This window comes from Meriones unguiculatus, chromosome 14 (genome assembly GCF_030254825.1).
Source record: "Meriones unguiculatus strain TT.TT164.6M chromosome 14, Bangor_MerUng_6.1, whole genome shotgun sequence".
In the NCBI taxonomy this organism is placed as follows: Eukaryota; Metazoa; Chordata; class Mammalia; order Rodentia; family Muridae; genus Meriones; species Meriones unguiculatus.
In genome coordinates this window covers 26,193,285-26,208,786 of record NC_083361.1, presented here as the reverse complement: position 1 = coordinate 26,208,786, position 15,502 = coordinate 26,193,285, and the positions used below count along the sequence as shown (strand labels likewise).

Here is a 15,502-nt window from a genome sequence, read left to right as displayed (position 1 = left end):
AAGTTTGTCTGGCAGGAAGCTGGGTTTTTGGTCCTCTTCCCAAGGGTCCAGCCCCTGGGTTTTCAGGCCAATGGGGTGAAAGGCACAGAGTCACCACACAGACATGAGGCATGGATGGATGAATGCAATCCAAGGGAGAGCAGATGCAGACTCGTTTATTCTGGAAGAGATAGCAGGTTATATAGCTATGGGTGACCAATCAGGTTCCTCCCCACCATCTCCAAGCCTGCCATTGGTTGTTAGTCTCCGGCAGACTCTCCAACAGCAGATCCCATACTTTTCCACCTGACTACTGCCATAGTCACGTCAGCAGAAGCTGCTCCAGGTGGTGCGCCCTAATGGCCCTTTGCTGGGAATGCCCATGCTGGGTGCTTCTGTGTTCTGCTGTACTTCCTTTACAAGTTCTGAAACCGCAGCTCAGCAACAAGGGCCAGTCATAGTGTGTTTGCCAGTCACCTTCCTCCTCCATCCCCTCTGCTTCTGAAGCAGAACATGCGCAGGTGGTTGTAGGGCAGTGAGACAATCACCTAGTGGTCAGTTCCTCCAAGTGCTGGCCAATGTCTGGGCGTAGGAAGCACTAATGTGCCAGAACTTTGTAATCCTGTTGTCTGGGAGTTCTCTGTCAGGCACTGGTCTGGAGCCTGAGGATCAAAGGCTGCTAATGCAAAATGACAGGTCTAGAAATAAAATCAAGAGTCAATTCAGAGGCCCCAGAGTCCTACCAAACCCCTCCAAGGGTGCTGCATTAAAAACATTTTATGTTTGTTTGTTATTTTTTGTTTTTCAAGACAGGGTTGCTCTGTGTAGCCTTGGCTGTCCTGGATTTACTTTGTAGATCAGGCTGGCCTTGAACTCACAGAGATCTGTCTTCCCCTGCCTGTGAATGCCACTCGTGCCTGGCTGGTGATGCATTTTAACATGTTCGTTTTCCTCTGGTTTTCACAGATCATAGATGAAGAAGAGACCCAGTTTATGAGTAACTGCCCGGTGGCCGTCACTGAAAGCACTCCCCGGAGAAGAACTCGCATCCAGGTGTTCTGGGTAGCGCCACCTACAGGGACAGGCTGTGTGATTCTGAAGTAAGTGACAGTGGACTTTTCCCCAACCTACCTGCATTTATCAAAGACATACCATGTGTCTGTAGGAAGAGGCGTGGCTTCTGGGGCATCAGGCAAGCACTTATTTGGATCTTCCGTTTTCTCCATTCTAAATGCATGATCATGTGTCTCTGTTCAGCCAGTATGAGGAGTGCTGCGGCCACTTTCTGCATTCTTAGAGCTAATAATGCCAAGGCTGGCTAGAAAAACATAATCCAAATGGGTAAGCTTGACTGCCCCCACTGGAAGTTAACTTTTTTTTTTCCCCTTAGGATCCAAAGGATCCCCATTAACTAGCATCATTTAACTGCTCTGGCTAACCTGATGCCTCCATTTGCCCAGGCTCTCCTTATCTCTTCCACCTCAATTGGTAGATGCTTGTGTAATATGTACCAGGCCTTAGGCTGGCTCTCCAGTGCTGCTCACGCCATGAGCAGTGCCCATCTTCTATTACAGACAGCACTTGGCAGGAGGCAGAGGCAGGAAGATCAGATGCTCAAGGTTATCTTTGGCTACAGAGTAGATTTGAGGCCAGCCTGAGCTACATGGGACCATGTCTCAAAATAAGATATTATTGCTCTCAGTTGTCACTTCCCCGGCAGCCTCCTGACCAACCTCTGGGTGCGTTACTACCAGAATGGGGGCAGGGCAGGGCTTTAGTCAGCCAGAATCATTTCCTCTAAAAGACAGCATTGTCTCAAAGGGGCATCTCCAAACTTATGAACTACAAAGTGGAATCTTTGAGATATAAACAGATGGGGGGGAAGACAGTTATTTCTGTAGTCAAATAAGTTTATTGACTGCCATATACTGGACCTCAGTCTTTCAGTTGCTAACACATACTAGCATGATTGAAAGCTTTGCAAAGTCCTTCCAAAACCAAAAAAAACCTGTTAATCATTTCGTTGGCATGTCCCAAACTTAGTAGAAAGCCCCTTTAATTTTTTTTTTTCTTTCTTATGGCACAAATTATTTTAGGTAGATTTAAAGGCCGATTTCGATTGATGAGAATTTTAGGGTTTCAACAGACAAATGGTCATGAGTTAATGGCAGGGCGCCAGTCCAAACATCCAAGGCATCATTTACTTTTTGGCTCAGTGTGGTGGCACATGCTCGGAATCCCAGCATTTAGGAAGTAGAGCCAGGAAAATCGGAAGTTCAAGGTCAGCTTCAGCTACAGAGAGAGAGCCAGATCACCCTGTCTCAAAACTTACCTGCATGGTTTTTTCATAGAGTTGGGGATTTGGACTTTCCCAGCTATGTTCCTGTCCTGACTCCTGCCCTTTGATGTGTGTTTGCTTCACTTTCTAAATGTGGACACGCAGACCCACACTGTGATGTGGGTCACCTCCAAGAGCTGATTGTCACGAGCCTCCCATGACGTCAGCTGTGCCTGTCCAGTGGGGGAACCCACAGGGTGGTCTCCGGACACACCTGCCTGCTGTTAAAGGCAGTTAGCCTTTTAGCGCCTACTTACATTGATGGTCTGAACACTTGGGCCATAGGATTTTTTTCCCCATGAAATCTCGTCTATAAACTGCAATACTAAGCATGTGCTGGTCAAAATGTGGGCCTTGAGGAAACAAGCAAAGACCAGGGACCAAAGACTACAGCTGGCTGCACGGCAGGATAGTCAATCACCACCACTGGCTTTCAGCAGAGCTTGAAAGGCAGGAGGGGAAGGGGAAAGTCTCAGGAGTGGGGCAGGGGGGTGGCAGTAGAAGGCTACAGGTCTACTCTGCTGAGAGGTTGTTGCCATGGGGAAGCTGGTGGCAGGCTGACTGGAGGCGAAGCATCTCGTGGAGGGTACATTTGGCTTCTCTAGTTGGCTCCAACTTGAGAGCAGGAGAGGTGATGGGGGAAGTGGAGAGTTAACAGGCAATGGGTAACTCCAGAGGTGCTGGAGTAAAAGTGAGGTGCTAGAATCCCATGATTCTTGTCACATAAGGTCTGGTTATTGTCTTTGTATTCGTCCAGTCTCTCAGCCTGGAGCCTGGGTTCCAGGATTCACGGTCTAGTACTCAGGTCCCTAATCCACGGTAGCCTGGTTGCTCTGCAGAGCCCGGGGTTCAGATAAAGATGGTTCTACTAAAGTCTTTCCCCTCTCAAAGCCCTCATCTATCTGGACCATATCCTTGGTGTTCTTTGCTTTCTTGTTTTCACAAACCAGAGATATTTGATATTCTGGAGGAATCCAGAAAGGCATCCCTTGTTTATCCACTGACAGTCGACATATGTGAATGTATGCTTTTCTGTTTTAACAATGAACATATGTGGCTTGTTCATTTACTCCTTCGACAAATGGAACTGAACTCTTCTTTGTTCGCCCTTTTGGGATATCCAGGCATTGGAGGCTTTCAGGCCTGTACCACCTCACGGCTCAAATGGGAAAGAGAAAACAAGCAGCTAATGTTTTTCATGGGCCAGGAACACAGCTGCATGTGCGGCTCCCTGGCAGGCTATGGCTAACTGATCTTCACAACAGACTCACACAGGAGGAGACAGGCTCCCTGCAGCAAGGCAGCTCAAGAGGCCTCGCTTTCTTTTCTCCTGCAAGAATTCTATCTGAGCAATCGTTCTTTGTTGAAAAACTTATAATTCTATAGGTGAGATATCAACAGCCACACTGTAAACTTTCAGGCAATACGAAAAGGAGGGAATTACAGAAAATACGCATTAGGATACAGAAAAAGTGAAAAATTCCAGACAGTCTCTCCACAATGATCCCAGAATCCCACAGAAAGGCAGCAAAAGGTAGCAGTTTTGTGGTTGTGCTTCAAACTCCCATGAGTTGACCTGTATTCTGAAGGTACATGGAGAACGTATGAAGCCCTGAACTTGAATGGGTGTTCACTCAGTAGAACTTATTAGAAGTATGTCCATATCAGAACATACATGCGCATTTACACTTGATTTTTAAGCCACTGTACGTAATCTGTGGTATGAATATGCTAATTACTTTCCAAGACGTTCACATTTAGATTCTCTTAAGGTCTTTTCTTTTTTTCCTGTTACAAGTCGTGATCTGTAACAGACATCCAAGTGCACGCCTTTTTGAGCAAATACTCCAACTTCTATCCACAGCAGATGATGAAACACGGGATGAGAAGGAATGCAGTTAATAATTCCCACAGATGCTGTCACGTCATCCTTAAAAGTCGTGACAGACATGCTCACTGTCTGTGGGTAAAAGAGTATCCTTATATGTTTAACCAGTTTTTAAGTGCCCTCCACAAGAGAGTTAAAATGCTTTCACAGGTTAATTTACTCGCTACTATTGTACCATCCATGTAGTATATCTATACAGTGTTCTGATGTGTTACTCCTGGGAAGGGCCAGTTCCTGTGCCTATCCATTTTCCTAATAATGTGTCTCTTAAAAGTGATTCTGCATATTTACTGTCTTATTTTAAGCCATACTTACACTTTAAAAACACTTTTTGGAAGCCAGGGATTATAGCACATACCTGTAATCCTAGCACTTGGCAGCTGGAAGCAGGAGGATCAGAAAGTTCAAGGTTCTTTGTGGTTACATAGTAAAAACTAGCTTGGGCTACATGAGAACCTGTCTAAAAACACAAATGGATGGATGGATGAATGGATGGATGAATACATAAACAAAATACATTTTATATAGTTTATATAGAAGAATACAGACATTGCAAAAATAGATTTTATATTTAATTTATATATTTATAATTTATATTTAAAGTTGATCTTTATACAGTCTAGGCAGTAATACTTTATTAAAAGTTTCAAACATTGTAAGACACTGGATATCAACCTCTGACTTTCACACACACACACACACACACACACACATGTCCTTGAAACATACACCTATGTCTCCAAGTATGTGAATACCCTCTCTGTGTTTCTTATCATATACACACATATGAAAGAGAAAAAGCTTGACATTTGTTTTAAAAAAGGCAACTGTGCTTTCCCTTAGGAATTTAAATTTTACATCTTAATCAAAAAATAACTTTCCTATACTCGAGGTTATAAATATATTCTACATCTATGTTCTTACAGATTTTTAAATAGGCTTATACCTTTTTATCTTCCTAGAACTTCGCATTGTTAATGACATGGTTTCAGTAGGGCTACAAAAGAAAATGCATGGGCCTGCTCAGATCAAAATGAGGAGAGTTGGATGAAACCTCTGTATGAGGAGAAGGCCGACAAGGGGAGACCTACACTACCCAGGTCTGAAGGCACAAAGAAATTTAGGGGAGGACGATATGATGGTCACTTCTGACAGAGCTGAGGCCTTTGTTGAGAGAAGCAGCTAGCTTGAGGTAAAATCGCAGAGACCCCAGCCTTTGGCCCCACCTGACACATGATGGTCCTGGAGCCCACTTAAGCCATCCACACAGAGCACCTATCCACATGAAGCCCGGGGGTGGGGGAGGCAGGGCAGCTCTCTGGAGGAGCCACCCAGAGACAGCAGCACTGATGGGAACCAGAAAGCAGTCTTTTTCACAAGGTAGAGTTGGCCCAACCCCATCATTTGTTGACTAGTGTATTTTCCCAACGGCCCGGATTGCTACTTCATGAAAGGCAAATTCTGCGTATAGCTCTACCTAGTTCAGCCGCTCTTTTTTATCTTGTCCTCCCTCCGTGAATCCTGTACTGTTTTGGGCATAATCTTATTTCAGTGACTAACCATCATTTGTTAATCTTCTAAGTGCTCAAAATGTTCATGCTTACTCAAGCAGACTCATAATTCCAGGTGGATCGTAAAGTACATGTGTTCTGTTCAATAAAACCTGATATTGGGATCTTCTGTGATGCACACTGAATTAATAGTTTAATGTGGGGAGTGCCAGTGTCCCTGCTATGGGCTTTCCAGTCAAACCTGGAACGTCTCCCCACTCACCCAGGTCTTTCCTTTCCAGTCTTCTGGGTTTCCTTCATTTTAATTGTGTGCGGTAAGCAGGGCCCCATGGATCTCATTGCTAAGAAATTAGTTGCTTTTGTGAATGGGGTCTCTTACCTGGTTCTACCTTCTGATTGCTCATTGTGCTTGTTGATCTGAGTTTTCAACCTGGACGACACTGCATTCTCTCAGTAGTTCTTTCATTCTTTGGAGACTAGGCATAATTGTTCACATCTGAAAATGATAATAATGAACACTTATAGCTTTTGTTTCCTTTATGTTTTTATTTTAATAGGAATGCACTGCATTTCGTTTTAAAGTATTTTATTTGGTTGAAAAAAAAGTTTAAAGTTGATGTCACGAATAAAGTTTAGGAAGACCTTTTGTCTAGCTGGGCCAGTTTTCTTACTTCTCATCTTGAAGGTAGCATTTGCAAGACTAATCAGCCAGACCACATGCCAGATACCCAAACTATATACCAGAAACTGAGAAAAACTCAGCTCAGAATGTAAATAATGATCCTAACTTTCAAAACACTTCTGGGCTAGTTGTGGTATAAATAAAAACATGTATGCAAAAATTAGCAGTCTCAAGATAAAAACAGGGACAGATTCAGCATGGTTAGAATTTAGAGGAAAATGAGGGCTTCTTAGAAATGTCAGCATTTATATCTTGATGGCAGTGATGAGTTTGGGGTAAATGGAGGGAAAGGAAGAGGTTACCCCAGGTGAAAAGAGCAAGCTGAGTCAAAATCTCAATGAGAACAAGGAGGTGAGAACAGATCTGAGAGACAGTTAACAGACAGGCATGTGGATCAGGAGATCTCTGGGGGCCCAAATCCATTACCAAATCGGAGATGTCATCCAATGTCAGCATGAAGAGGCTGAACTTGATTCAAGAGCGTCGAGGGAACAATTAGTGGTTATTAAACAGCGAGGGTGTGCAATGGGACATTTTATTAAAGCTAACAAGGATGTTGAAGAGCTAGCCATAGAGTTTGGGACAGAGAAAAAAAAAAGGCAATGCAATAATAACAATTCTGTTGGGGATGTGTGCTTGCCCGGCACACAGGACGCCCTGGATTCCATTCCTGGATTCAAAACAGCCTTGGTGGAATGTGGTGTTCACGGTCATTCTCAGCTATGGAGCGAGTTCTAGGCCAGCTTGGATGAGACCCTGTTGAAAGGGGCAGAGGAGGAGGAAGGGAGAGAGAATTTGAAAGGAAAGGAAGCCAACAGCAGTATCGCAGAGCCCTGGTGAAGGGGCATTTATGTTGAGATGTCAGATCAAAATCTGGAGTCTTCCCTGCCACCCACTTGGTTGGTTGTAAAGGCCAGCACACAGCAATGGTGATGTTTTCTTCTTCTTCTTCTTCTTCTTCTTCTTCTTCTTCTTCTTCTTCTTCTTCTTCTTCTTCTTCTTCTTCTTTTCTTTTCTTTTTTTTTTCAAACTTGACGCTGTTTCCACTCTGCATTTGCATACAGATTTCTGAATTAGCACTGTTGCAGCAGCCCTCTTTAAAGCTTGCTTTTCCCTTCCAATGAACGTTCCAGCCCTTCAGGTAGAATGCTGTACTTTAATGCTGCAAGGCAGCTGCAAAGCCTTACAGCCAAGTAGCAGATTAAAAGAAAAAGGGGAAAAAGTACCTTATGCAGGATAGATGCTTCCAGACTCCCTGGAAGGATGTCCTGTCTCCTTCAGCCTGTGTCTTGAGGCGGTCCTTTCTTTTCAAGTGTTCATTATCTTCAGGTAGAATCCCAGCTTGTTCATCCCTACCAGGAAGGATCTGAAAGATGGCAAGATGGACCATTTGGGGAAGTCACCTCCATCAACAATGGTGACAATAGCCAAGAGACAAGCACTGCCCTGGGTTACAAATACTGGTCTCCACTTAACGTAGCCCTATGGTATAGATGCTAAAAAGAGAGCTGAAGCACAGGGAGGCTAGGTACCTTCTCAAGGTCTGTAGAGTAGAAAGTTTAGAAGTGTTTAGAAGCACTGAGGCGGCTCCAGAGCGCTAGATGGTGACTTTGACCCAAAAGCGATCTATGAGTAATATCCATACATCCCTTCACCGGCCGTCCTCAAATCCAAACACTAAAACTCAAAAGACATTTTTATTACTCATTTAAGGCCCAAGCCTTCCCTGGACTACATTGAATATCTTCTTTTTTATTTATTTATTTTTTTAATTTTCTATTTTTTAGTTAACTTTTTAAAACTTTTATTAGTTATACTTTATTCACTTTGTATTCCCCCCAAAAAAACTCCTCCCTCCTCCCCTCCCAATCCTCCCCTCCTTCCCCTTTGTCATGCATGCTCCTCCCCAAGTCCACTGATAAGGGAGGTCCTCCTCTCCTTCTGATCTTAGTCTATCAAATCTCATCAGGAGTGGCTGCATTGTCATCTTCTGTGGTCTGGTAAGGCTGCTCCCCCCTCAGGGGGGAGATGATCAAAGAGCAGGCCAATCAGTATATGTCAGAGGCAGTCTCTGTTCCCCTTACTATGACACCCACTTGGACACTGAACTGCCATGGGCTATTGAATATCTTCTTTAAGTGTGAATATGAATTTTTGATTATGAGATACAGCCGTGGACCTTGTAGGTATGGAGTTGTGTTATCTTTCTGGAACCCAGAAATATTCTCAACTCCAAAATATATTTGGCCTCAAGAGTTCATGCAATTCAGAGTGGGACCCTGGAAGCTTTACCAGGGTACTACAGAAGTGAAAGGAGACAGCTGTGTGCAGGGTCCCTGAAAAGGAGCAATTCGTTTTCCATAAGTGAAATAACCGGATCCAAGCTGCGGCTGCCATAAGCTCCAAGAGCTCATTCGGTGTTCTGAGTGGCCGAAGAGTGAATTCAAAATTCCCTCACAGTGCTTGAGGCTCTTCACAACTTGCTTCAGCCACCTTTCAGGGGTAGGTGGAACTCAGAGCCTTGCACACTCTAAGCATTTAAGCCCTACTCTGCCATCCTTATAGCATCATTTCTAGACAGTGCCACTTCTCACACAGGACTATGAGGCAGGTATCGTGTGTGTGTGTGTGTGTGAGAGAGAGAGAGAGAGAGAGAGAGAGAGAGACTTTAAAGTAAAAGATGCTACACCACAATCCATGGGCCAAATTCAACTGTCTATGCTCTCTCTCTCTCTCATTTATTTGAGCACAACCGTGGTCTTTTATTGTATACTGTTTAGGGTGGCTTTCATAATCCAAGAGCAGATAAAAAAGCTGCATCAGGCTGGAGAGATGCTCAGTGGTCAAGAACACCAACTGCTCTTGCAAAAAGACCCAGGTTCAGTTCTCAGCACCCACATGATGGTTCAAAACCACCTGTGACACCATTTCCAATACCCTGTTCTAGCCTCTGAGTGCCGGGCACACATGGTGAAATGTGCATTAGACAGGGACCAGTCAGTTTCTTCTACAAGGGGACAGAAAGCAAGAAGTAGCGTAGGTATCCCAAAATGGACACCCAATGAGACGCGTCTGGTCACTGCCATGATGGTTGCAGTCAGAGGGGGTCGACTCTTGCAGTCTATTTGTGCTCTTCTCCTCAATGCCCTTTCAAATGTTGAAACCTAATCCCAGTATAATAATAGGAGAGAGACTATGGGTGATTGGATCATATGGTTGGAGCCATGGTGAATGGGCCTGATGCCCTTATGGAGGAGTCAAGAGAGCTTCTCTCTTCTCTGTACTCAGTACCATACAAGGTTATGAAAAGTCAGGCATCTGCCTCAGGAAGAGGGTGCTTGGTGGACAACGAATTTGCCAGTACCTTCTTCTTAGCCTTCACAGCATCTACAGGTAAATTTTTGTTATTTTCTTTAGCCATTTGGTTGTTAATATTATATGAAACCAGCCCTAATGTATGCTCTCTGTCTATATGTATATGAGGGCAGGTACTCATAAAGACCAGAAAAAGGTTGGATGTCCTGGTGCTCAGGTAGCTATGAGCTGCCATGTGGGTGAAGGGACTTGAACCCAGGTCTTCCACAAGAGCAGCCAGCACTCTAACTGCTGAGCTATCTCTCTAGCTCCCGAACACCTTACCTCACAAAGCTCTGTAAGGACTTTAGCAAACTGAGGCTCAGAGTCTGCATTCTAGGTAATAAAGCAGTCAAGTCATGCAGGTGGGACTTAGACCCACTCCCACCTGACTCCCTGTAACACTGAGGTCGGCCTTCTCACCCCCTGTCTCTTGATCTGTGAGAGTGAAGCAGAGTCCTTTCTGAGGTGAGGGGTTGCCTGCGAGAGAAGATGCTGTTTCCTAAATTCCATTCAGAAAATGGGAAAAACTGGCAAGAGACAGGGTTGATGATGGGAGAAGGCTGAGCATTAAGGAGGACTCAGCTGATATTCAATGCTTTGCACCTTCATAGGAATCACCTCACCAACTCATTTTATCTGAGATAAAATAGCATGGAAACTCCACATGTGAGAATGTGTGATATGCTTAGAACAGCGAGGCTGGGAGGATCAGATGTGGCTGAAGTAAAGCTTACTCCATACTTGTTATGGCATTAGGTAGTGAGAAGCTTCTTTGCCATAAGACAAGGTAGCTTTGCTTGCTGCCTGTGACATCTCTGCAACACTGGAGGAGTGAGTGAGTGAGGAGTTAGCGTGAGAGACGGGGAGAGCCAGATCTGGCCACTGTGGCAGCCTGTTGGGAAAGCAGTCAGGAACAGCAACACACTTGGTTGAGAAAGAGCTGCATCTACAGGACCAGCCATCCAACAGGTGGAATCCAGATGCGAGGGGTTCCTGGAAGGCCAGCTGTGGCATGGCTCCAGGGGGACGGTCCACTGACAGCTTAGTTTCATGAGGCAGCTGGAAACCCAGGTGCAAGATCCAGTCCTCGTGGGAGGAAGCTGGCAAGGACAAAACAGGAAATGCCGGCTGCAGAAGACAGAGTGCCAAGCACTGCAGCAAACTGAAACCCAGGTGGGAAATGAAAGCCGGAATCTCCAAAGAGAGCCAACATCAGGCAGATCCTGCAGGTCCCTGCAGCAGGACAGCCCACAGAAGCAACAAGAGGCTATCTCTCTTGCTGGGACCAACCCAGCCCTCTTCCCTTGATGGAGAACAGTTGCCACCAAGTACTATGGTTCTGGTCAGGTGGAATCCACCTAGGATCTTCTGACCCTGTGAGCTTCCTTGTTGTTGGTAAAGTTAGATTAACACAATATAAGAGGAACTATTTTCAGGCTGTGGAAATGGCTTGGCGGGCAAGAGTGCTTGCTGAATGAGCATGAGGACCTAAGTTCAGATCCCAGCATGCATGTGAAAAGCCAGGGTTGGCTGTGCACATCTATAACTTCAGTGTTCCTCAGGACTAAGACAAAGGGATACCTTCCTGGCTGCCAGCCCAGCTCCAGTTTCCATGGGAGACCCTGTCTCAAAGAAATATGGGAGATGTTGATAGAGTAGAACACCTGAGTCCTTCTCTGGCCTCCAGGGACCTGCACACAGGTATATACACTGGTACACATCTGTACGTACACAGACGCGCACACACACACACACACACACACACACACACACTTTCTCTCTAAATAAATAATTTAAATTAACCATTTTAAAGTTACTAATCCAGTAGGATTTAGTACACATTCAATGTTGAAATCCTTACCAACTTTCACCTGTTGTGAAACATTTCTATCATTCCAAAGTGAAACCTTTTTCCCATGGAGCAGATTCTCCCCACTCCCTTCTTCCCCCAGCCTAGGGCAGCTGCCTATCTACATTCTGTCTCTGTGGGTGACTTCTCAATCTTTACCTAAGTGGAAGCTTCCAGAACGTGACCTATTCTATCTGACGTTTCTCTCTTAGTGCAGTGGTTCTCAACTATCCTAATGCTACAACCCTTTAATACAGATCCTCGTGTTATGGTGACCCCCCCCCAACCATGAGATTATTTCCATTGCTACTTCATAACTGTCATTTTGCTACTGTTACGAATCGGAATATAATCTGTGTTTTCCGAAAGTCTGAGGTGACCCTTGTGAAAGGATCATTTGACCTCCAAAGGGGTCACAACCCACAGCTTGAAAATAGTTGGCTTAGTGTAATGATCTGGGGCTTCATCCATGTTGTTGTGTGTCTCCGCATAGGTATGCCTGGTCTTCAGCATTCATGGGATGTTGATTCCAGGTCCCTTGCTAGGCACCATGCTATAAGGGCAATCACTCCCATTACATAAAATGCTGCAGTGCTTGCATTTAACCTGCACACTTAAATCCTCTTCAGATTTTGTATAATATCTAGTAGAGTGTAAATTCTGTGTAAGAATTTACTTACTTAATAATTCATTGTTTAGGAATAAGGACAACAGGAAATGTCTGTACACATTTAGCATATAAAGATAACTGGCGTTACATGGTTCTGATGCTCGGCTGGCTGAGTCTGCGGTGGTGGGACCTGCACAGGTTCAAGCTGAAGCACATCGATCTATTCGTGGGATCACGTTGACCTGGGATTATCCAGGCATACAAATCGGAGCACCAGATGGAGTCATACTTGTGTTCCTTTTTAACAAAACAGAAACACACACGTGCACAGTCAGCATGTTTTTCCACACCTGAGCCTCAGCCTGTCCCTGGGAAAGACAATTATGTCTCTTAAACAAGACTTAGAATGAACAAATTGACTGTATAACAGTGACCATGCATCACTCAGCACTGGGGATGTGTTCCAAGCGTCATGTGGTATACATGTACAAACTGCGATGACCACAGCATCTCTGTGTGAGGTAATCTTCCAGGCCTACCATCATCATGTGTGTGCCGTTGTTAATGAACCATCATTACGAAGCATATGACTTTACTTTATCTTTCATGGGGATGAAGTAAGTGTGAAAACAGCCCAGCACATTTTCTCTTGGCACACACAAAAAAAGTCCTGATTAGATCTTTTACCCTCATATGTGACCACAGCATATCAATCACACATCCAGACATTGCTAGATAGAGCAAAGGCTGAAGCTCAGTGGACACACACTGATGCTTGGATAAGACAGGGCGAGGTCCTCTGAGAATGGCTTTCTCCAGCAGCGCTCACCAGGAACTGTCAACTACCCATCAGAAATTATCCTGAAATTTTTGCCTTTCTCCACGGCTGCTTGCCATGGGGAATACCCAACTTAATGCTGGTGAAGAAATGAGACTCCCTGAGAATGCCTTTCCTCTATGATTAATTACTGTAAGCTGATTCTACCTCTCCTTTTCCACGGGCGTTTCACTAACAGCCAGAAAAACGGGGTAAGTGCTCCTTTATGCCTTAGTCCTGTGCTATTCATAAGTGAAAATCATTGTTAATTTAGAGCTTGACAGCTGTGGTGCATTGGTAAGTCCATGGCAGCTGTCATCAGGACGCCAGCGTCTTTTCCAAACAGATGTTTAATTTGACTTTAGTGTGCCTGCCAGTATTTTAGGCAAAAGAGAAGGGGGAGCAGAAACAGAAGTCATCATTATATTCATCATTTGGTTTCATTTCAGGACATAAATCGGAATGATTAACAATGACAGAAGAATTACTCTAATTACAGTTATGGGTTCAGGACCAGTTAGCTATCATCTCCTGCATGGTCTGGAGTCCAGCTTTCATTTTCTTTAATTTTTTTTCTAAAGTGGGAGGCTGTTCTGTGGTAATTACACCCAGGCTATAGGCGATGTTCCCAGCTTCCCAGCAAAAGCTCCCAAAATGCCGGAAAAACTGGAGAGTGGGGAAGGAGGACCAGGAGTCCCAGATGAATGTGCAGGGCTGGTCCTGTCTATGGCTCTGGAGTCAGGACACTGTGGAGGGTGGACAGAGCTCTCAGAACAGCAGCCAGGCTCCCCCTGCCCATCTATTATGCTCATGTGGCCAGGAAGCTGGCTTCATGCACTTCTGCAGTGTGCAAATTCGGCACATCTGTCTGTGGCTCTGTGTGGTGAGGACCCGCTTGATGAGCCTACTGCTTCAGTCCACGTTGATTGGTAGATCCTCCCCCCCCATACCAGTTGTGATCCTAGGTAAACCTACTTCCTAGGTCTGTTTTCTTCACCCTTGCTTTTGTGTGCTTGGCTTGTCTCACTTAGATTTGGCTTTCGTTCTCTGTGATTGGTAACGTCCCGCCAGCAGCCTTTGCTATCTTGTGGATGGCGGCCCTGTCACGGGGCTGTAAAAACCCTATGCTTTCTAACGGGCAACAGCCAACACTCCAGATCTTGCTTCTGTGAACACTGACGCAGAGGGCTCGCTTAGCTTCATCAGTCAGTAACTTGATGTGTGTTGCACTGAAAATATTTCCGAGGTTACTCTCGGTTGTCAGCTTGACAGGATAAAGCAGGAATCACCCAAACAGCATATCTTTGTGGGAGCTTCTGGTTTGGGAAAACTGAGAATAAAAGACCTAACTTCAGTATAGGTGGCAACATCCCATGGGCTGGGATCCCAAACTGAATAAAGAGTAGAAAGTAAGCTGTGCACTAGCATTCATCTCTCTCTGCTCCCTGACTGCAGACACAGCATGGACAGCTAGCTGCCTCCAGCTCCTGTCACCATACCCCTTCTCTGTGTCCTTGAACCATGAGTCCAAACAAAGCCTCTGTCATTACATTGCCTTCGTTGTGTGTTTAGGCACAACTATGAGAACAGTACTGACATACAACCCAAAGCAACTTTCAGCAGACATCTTGGATCCCAGCTCTGAAATCACAGTCTGACTGGACAGCAGCAGGTGCTCTGAACAGGACCCAGCAAATCCGACCCCTGAAAGTCTGGCTCCTCTGATTCTGAAATGGAAAGTGAAGGTTTTCCATTAGGGACTAATTCCTCTGTGACTGCAGAAAGACCAGGCTTCCACTAGGTTGACTCCAAAGCATTCTGGAGGACGCTCTGGGAAGTCATAGCCAGAGTCCAACCTGCGGACTCTTCAGTAGCTGCCTAGCTCAGCCATGCATCTGGAGGTGCACTCCCTTCTTCTTCCCCAGGCTTACGTTCAACTTAAAGCCATCCTTAACACCAACAACTAAGACCGAATGCTGGTGACAAAGGGAATGGATGGTACAGAAGCCCAAAGCGCTCCCAGGAGACCCATCTGCATACCTGTTATGGGAACCCGACCTTCCTCCCCCAAAGAATGTCCCTGTTCAAGGCCCAGTTTCCTTAGTCTATGTAGTTGGGTTTTTGTTTGTTTGTTTCTTTCTTTCTTTCTTTTTAGCTCTTTCTTTAAATTGTGAGTTTCCCTGAGGTGGAGCCCTGCCCTCACCACTTAGTGCTCATACCCAGTGGGTCATTTTACTCTATAAAAAATGGTGTTAGCTTACAACAGTTGTACAAACTACTGGGGCCCCATCTGATATTCCATTAATGCATGTAGCATATATTTATCAAATCTGGCCTCCTTCCTCCTCCTCCCCCACCCTTACTCACCCTTCTCAGTCTGTAGCAATCATCGCATTGTTTTCAAGTTGGTCGGCCTCCACACATCGCCCTTGTCTTTCTGTCTCTGGCTTACTTCTCTCAGCATAATGCTC

The 15,502-nt window shown here is 45.1% G+C and overlaps 1 protein-coding gene across 1 annotated transcript in view; it reads left to right on the top strand.

Moving 5' to 3' along the window:
- Spon1 (spondin 1) overlaps positions 1-15,502 on the top strand; it is a 273,526-nt gene that overhangs the window by 67,734 nt on the left and 190,290 nt on the right. Inside the window, exon 3 of the mRNA XM_021649602.2 lies at positions 946-1,079. Within this exon, the coding sequence (XP_021505277.1) occupies positions 946-1,079 (134 nt within the window). The remainder of the gene's footprint in view (positions 1-945; positions 1,080-15,502) is intronic.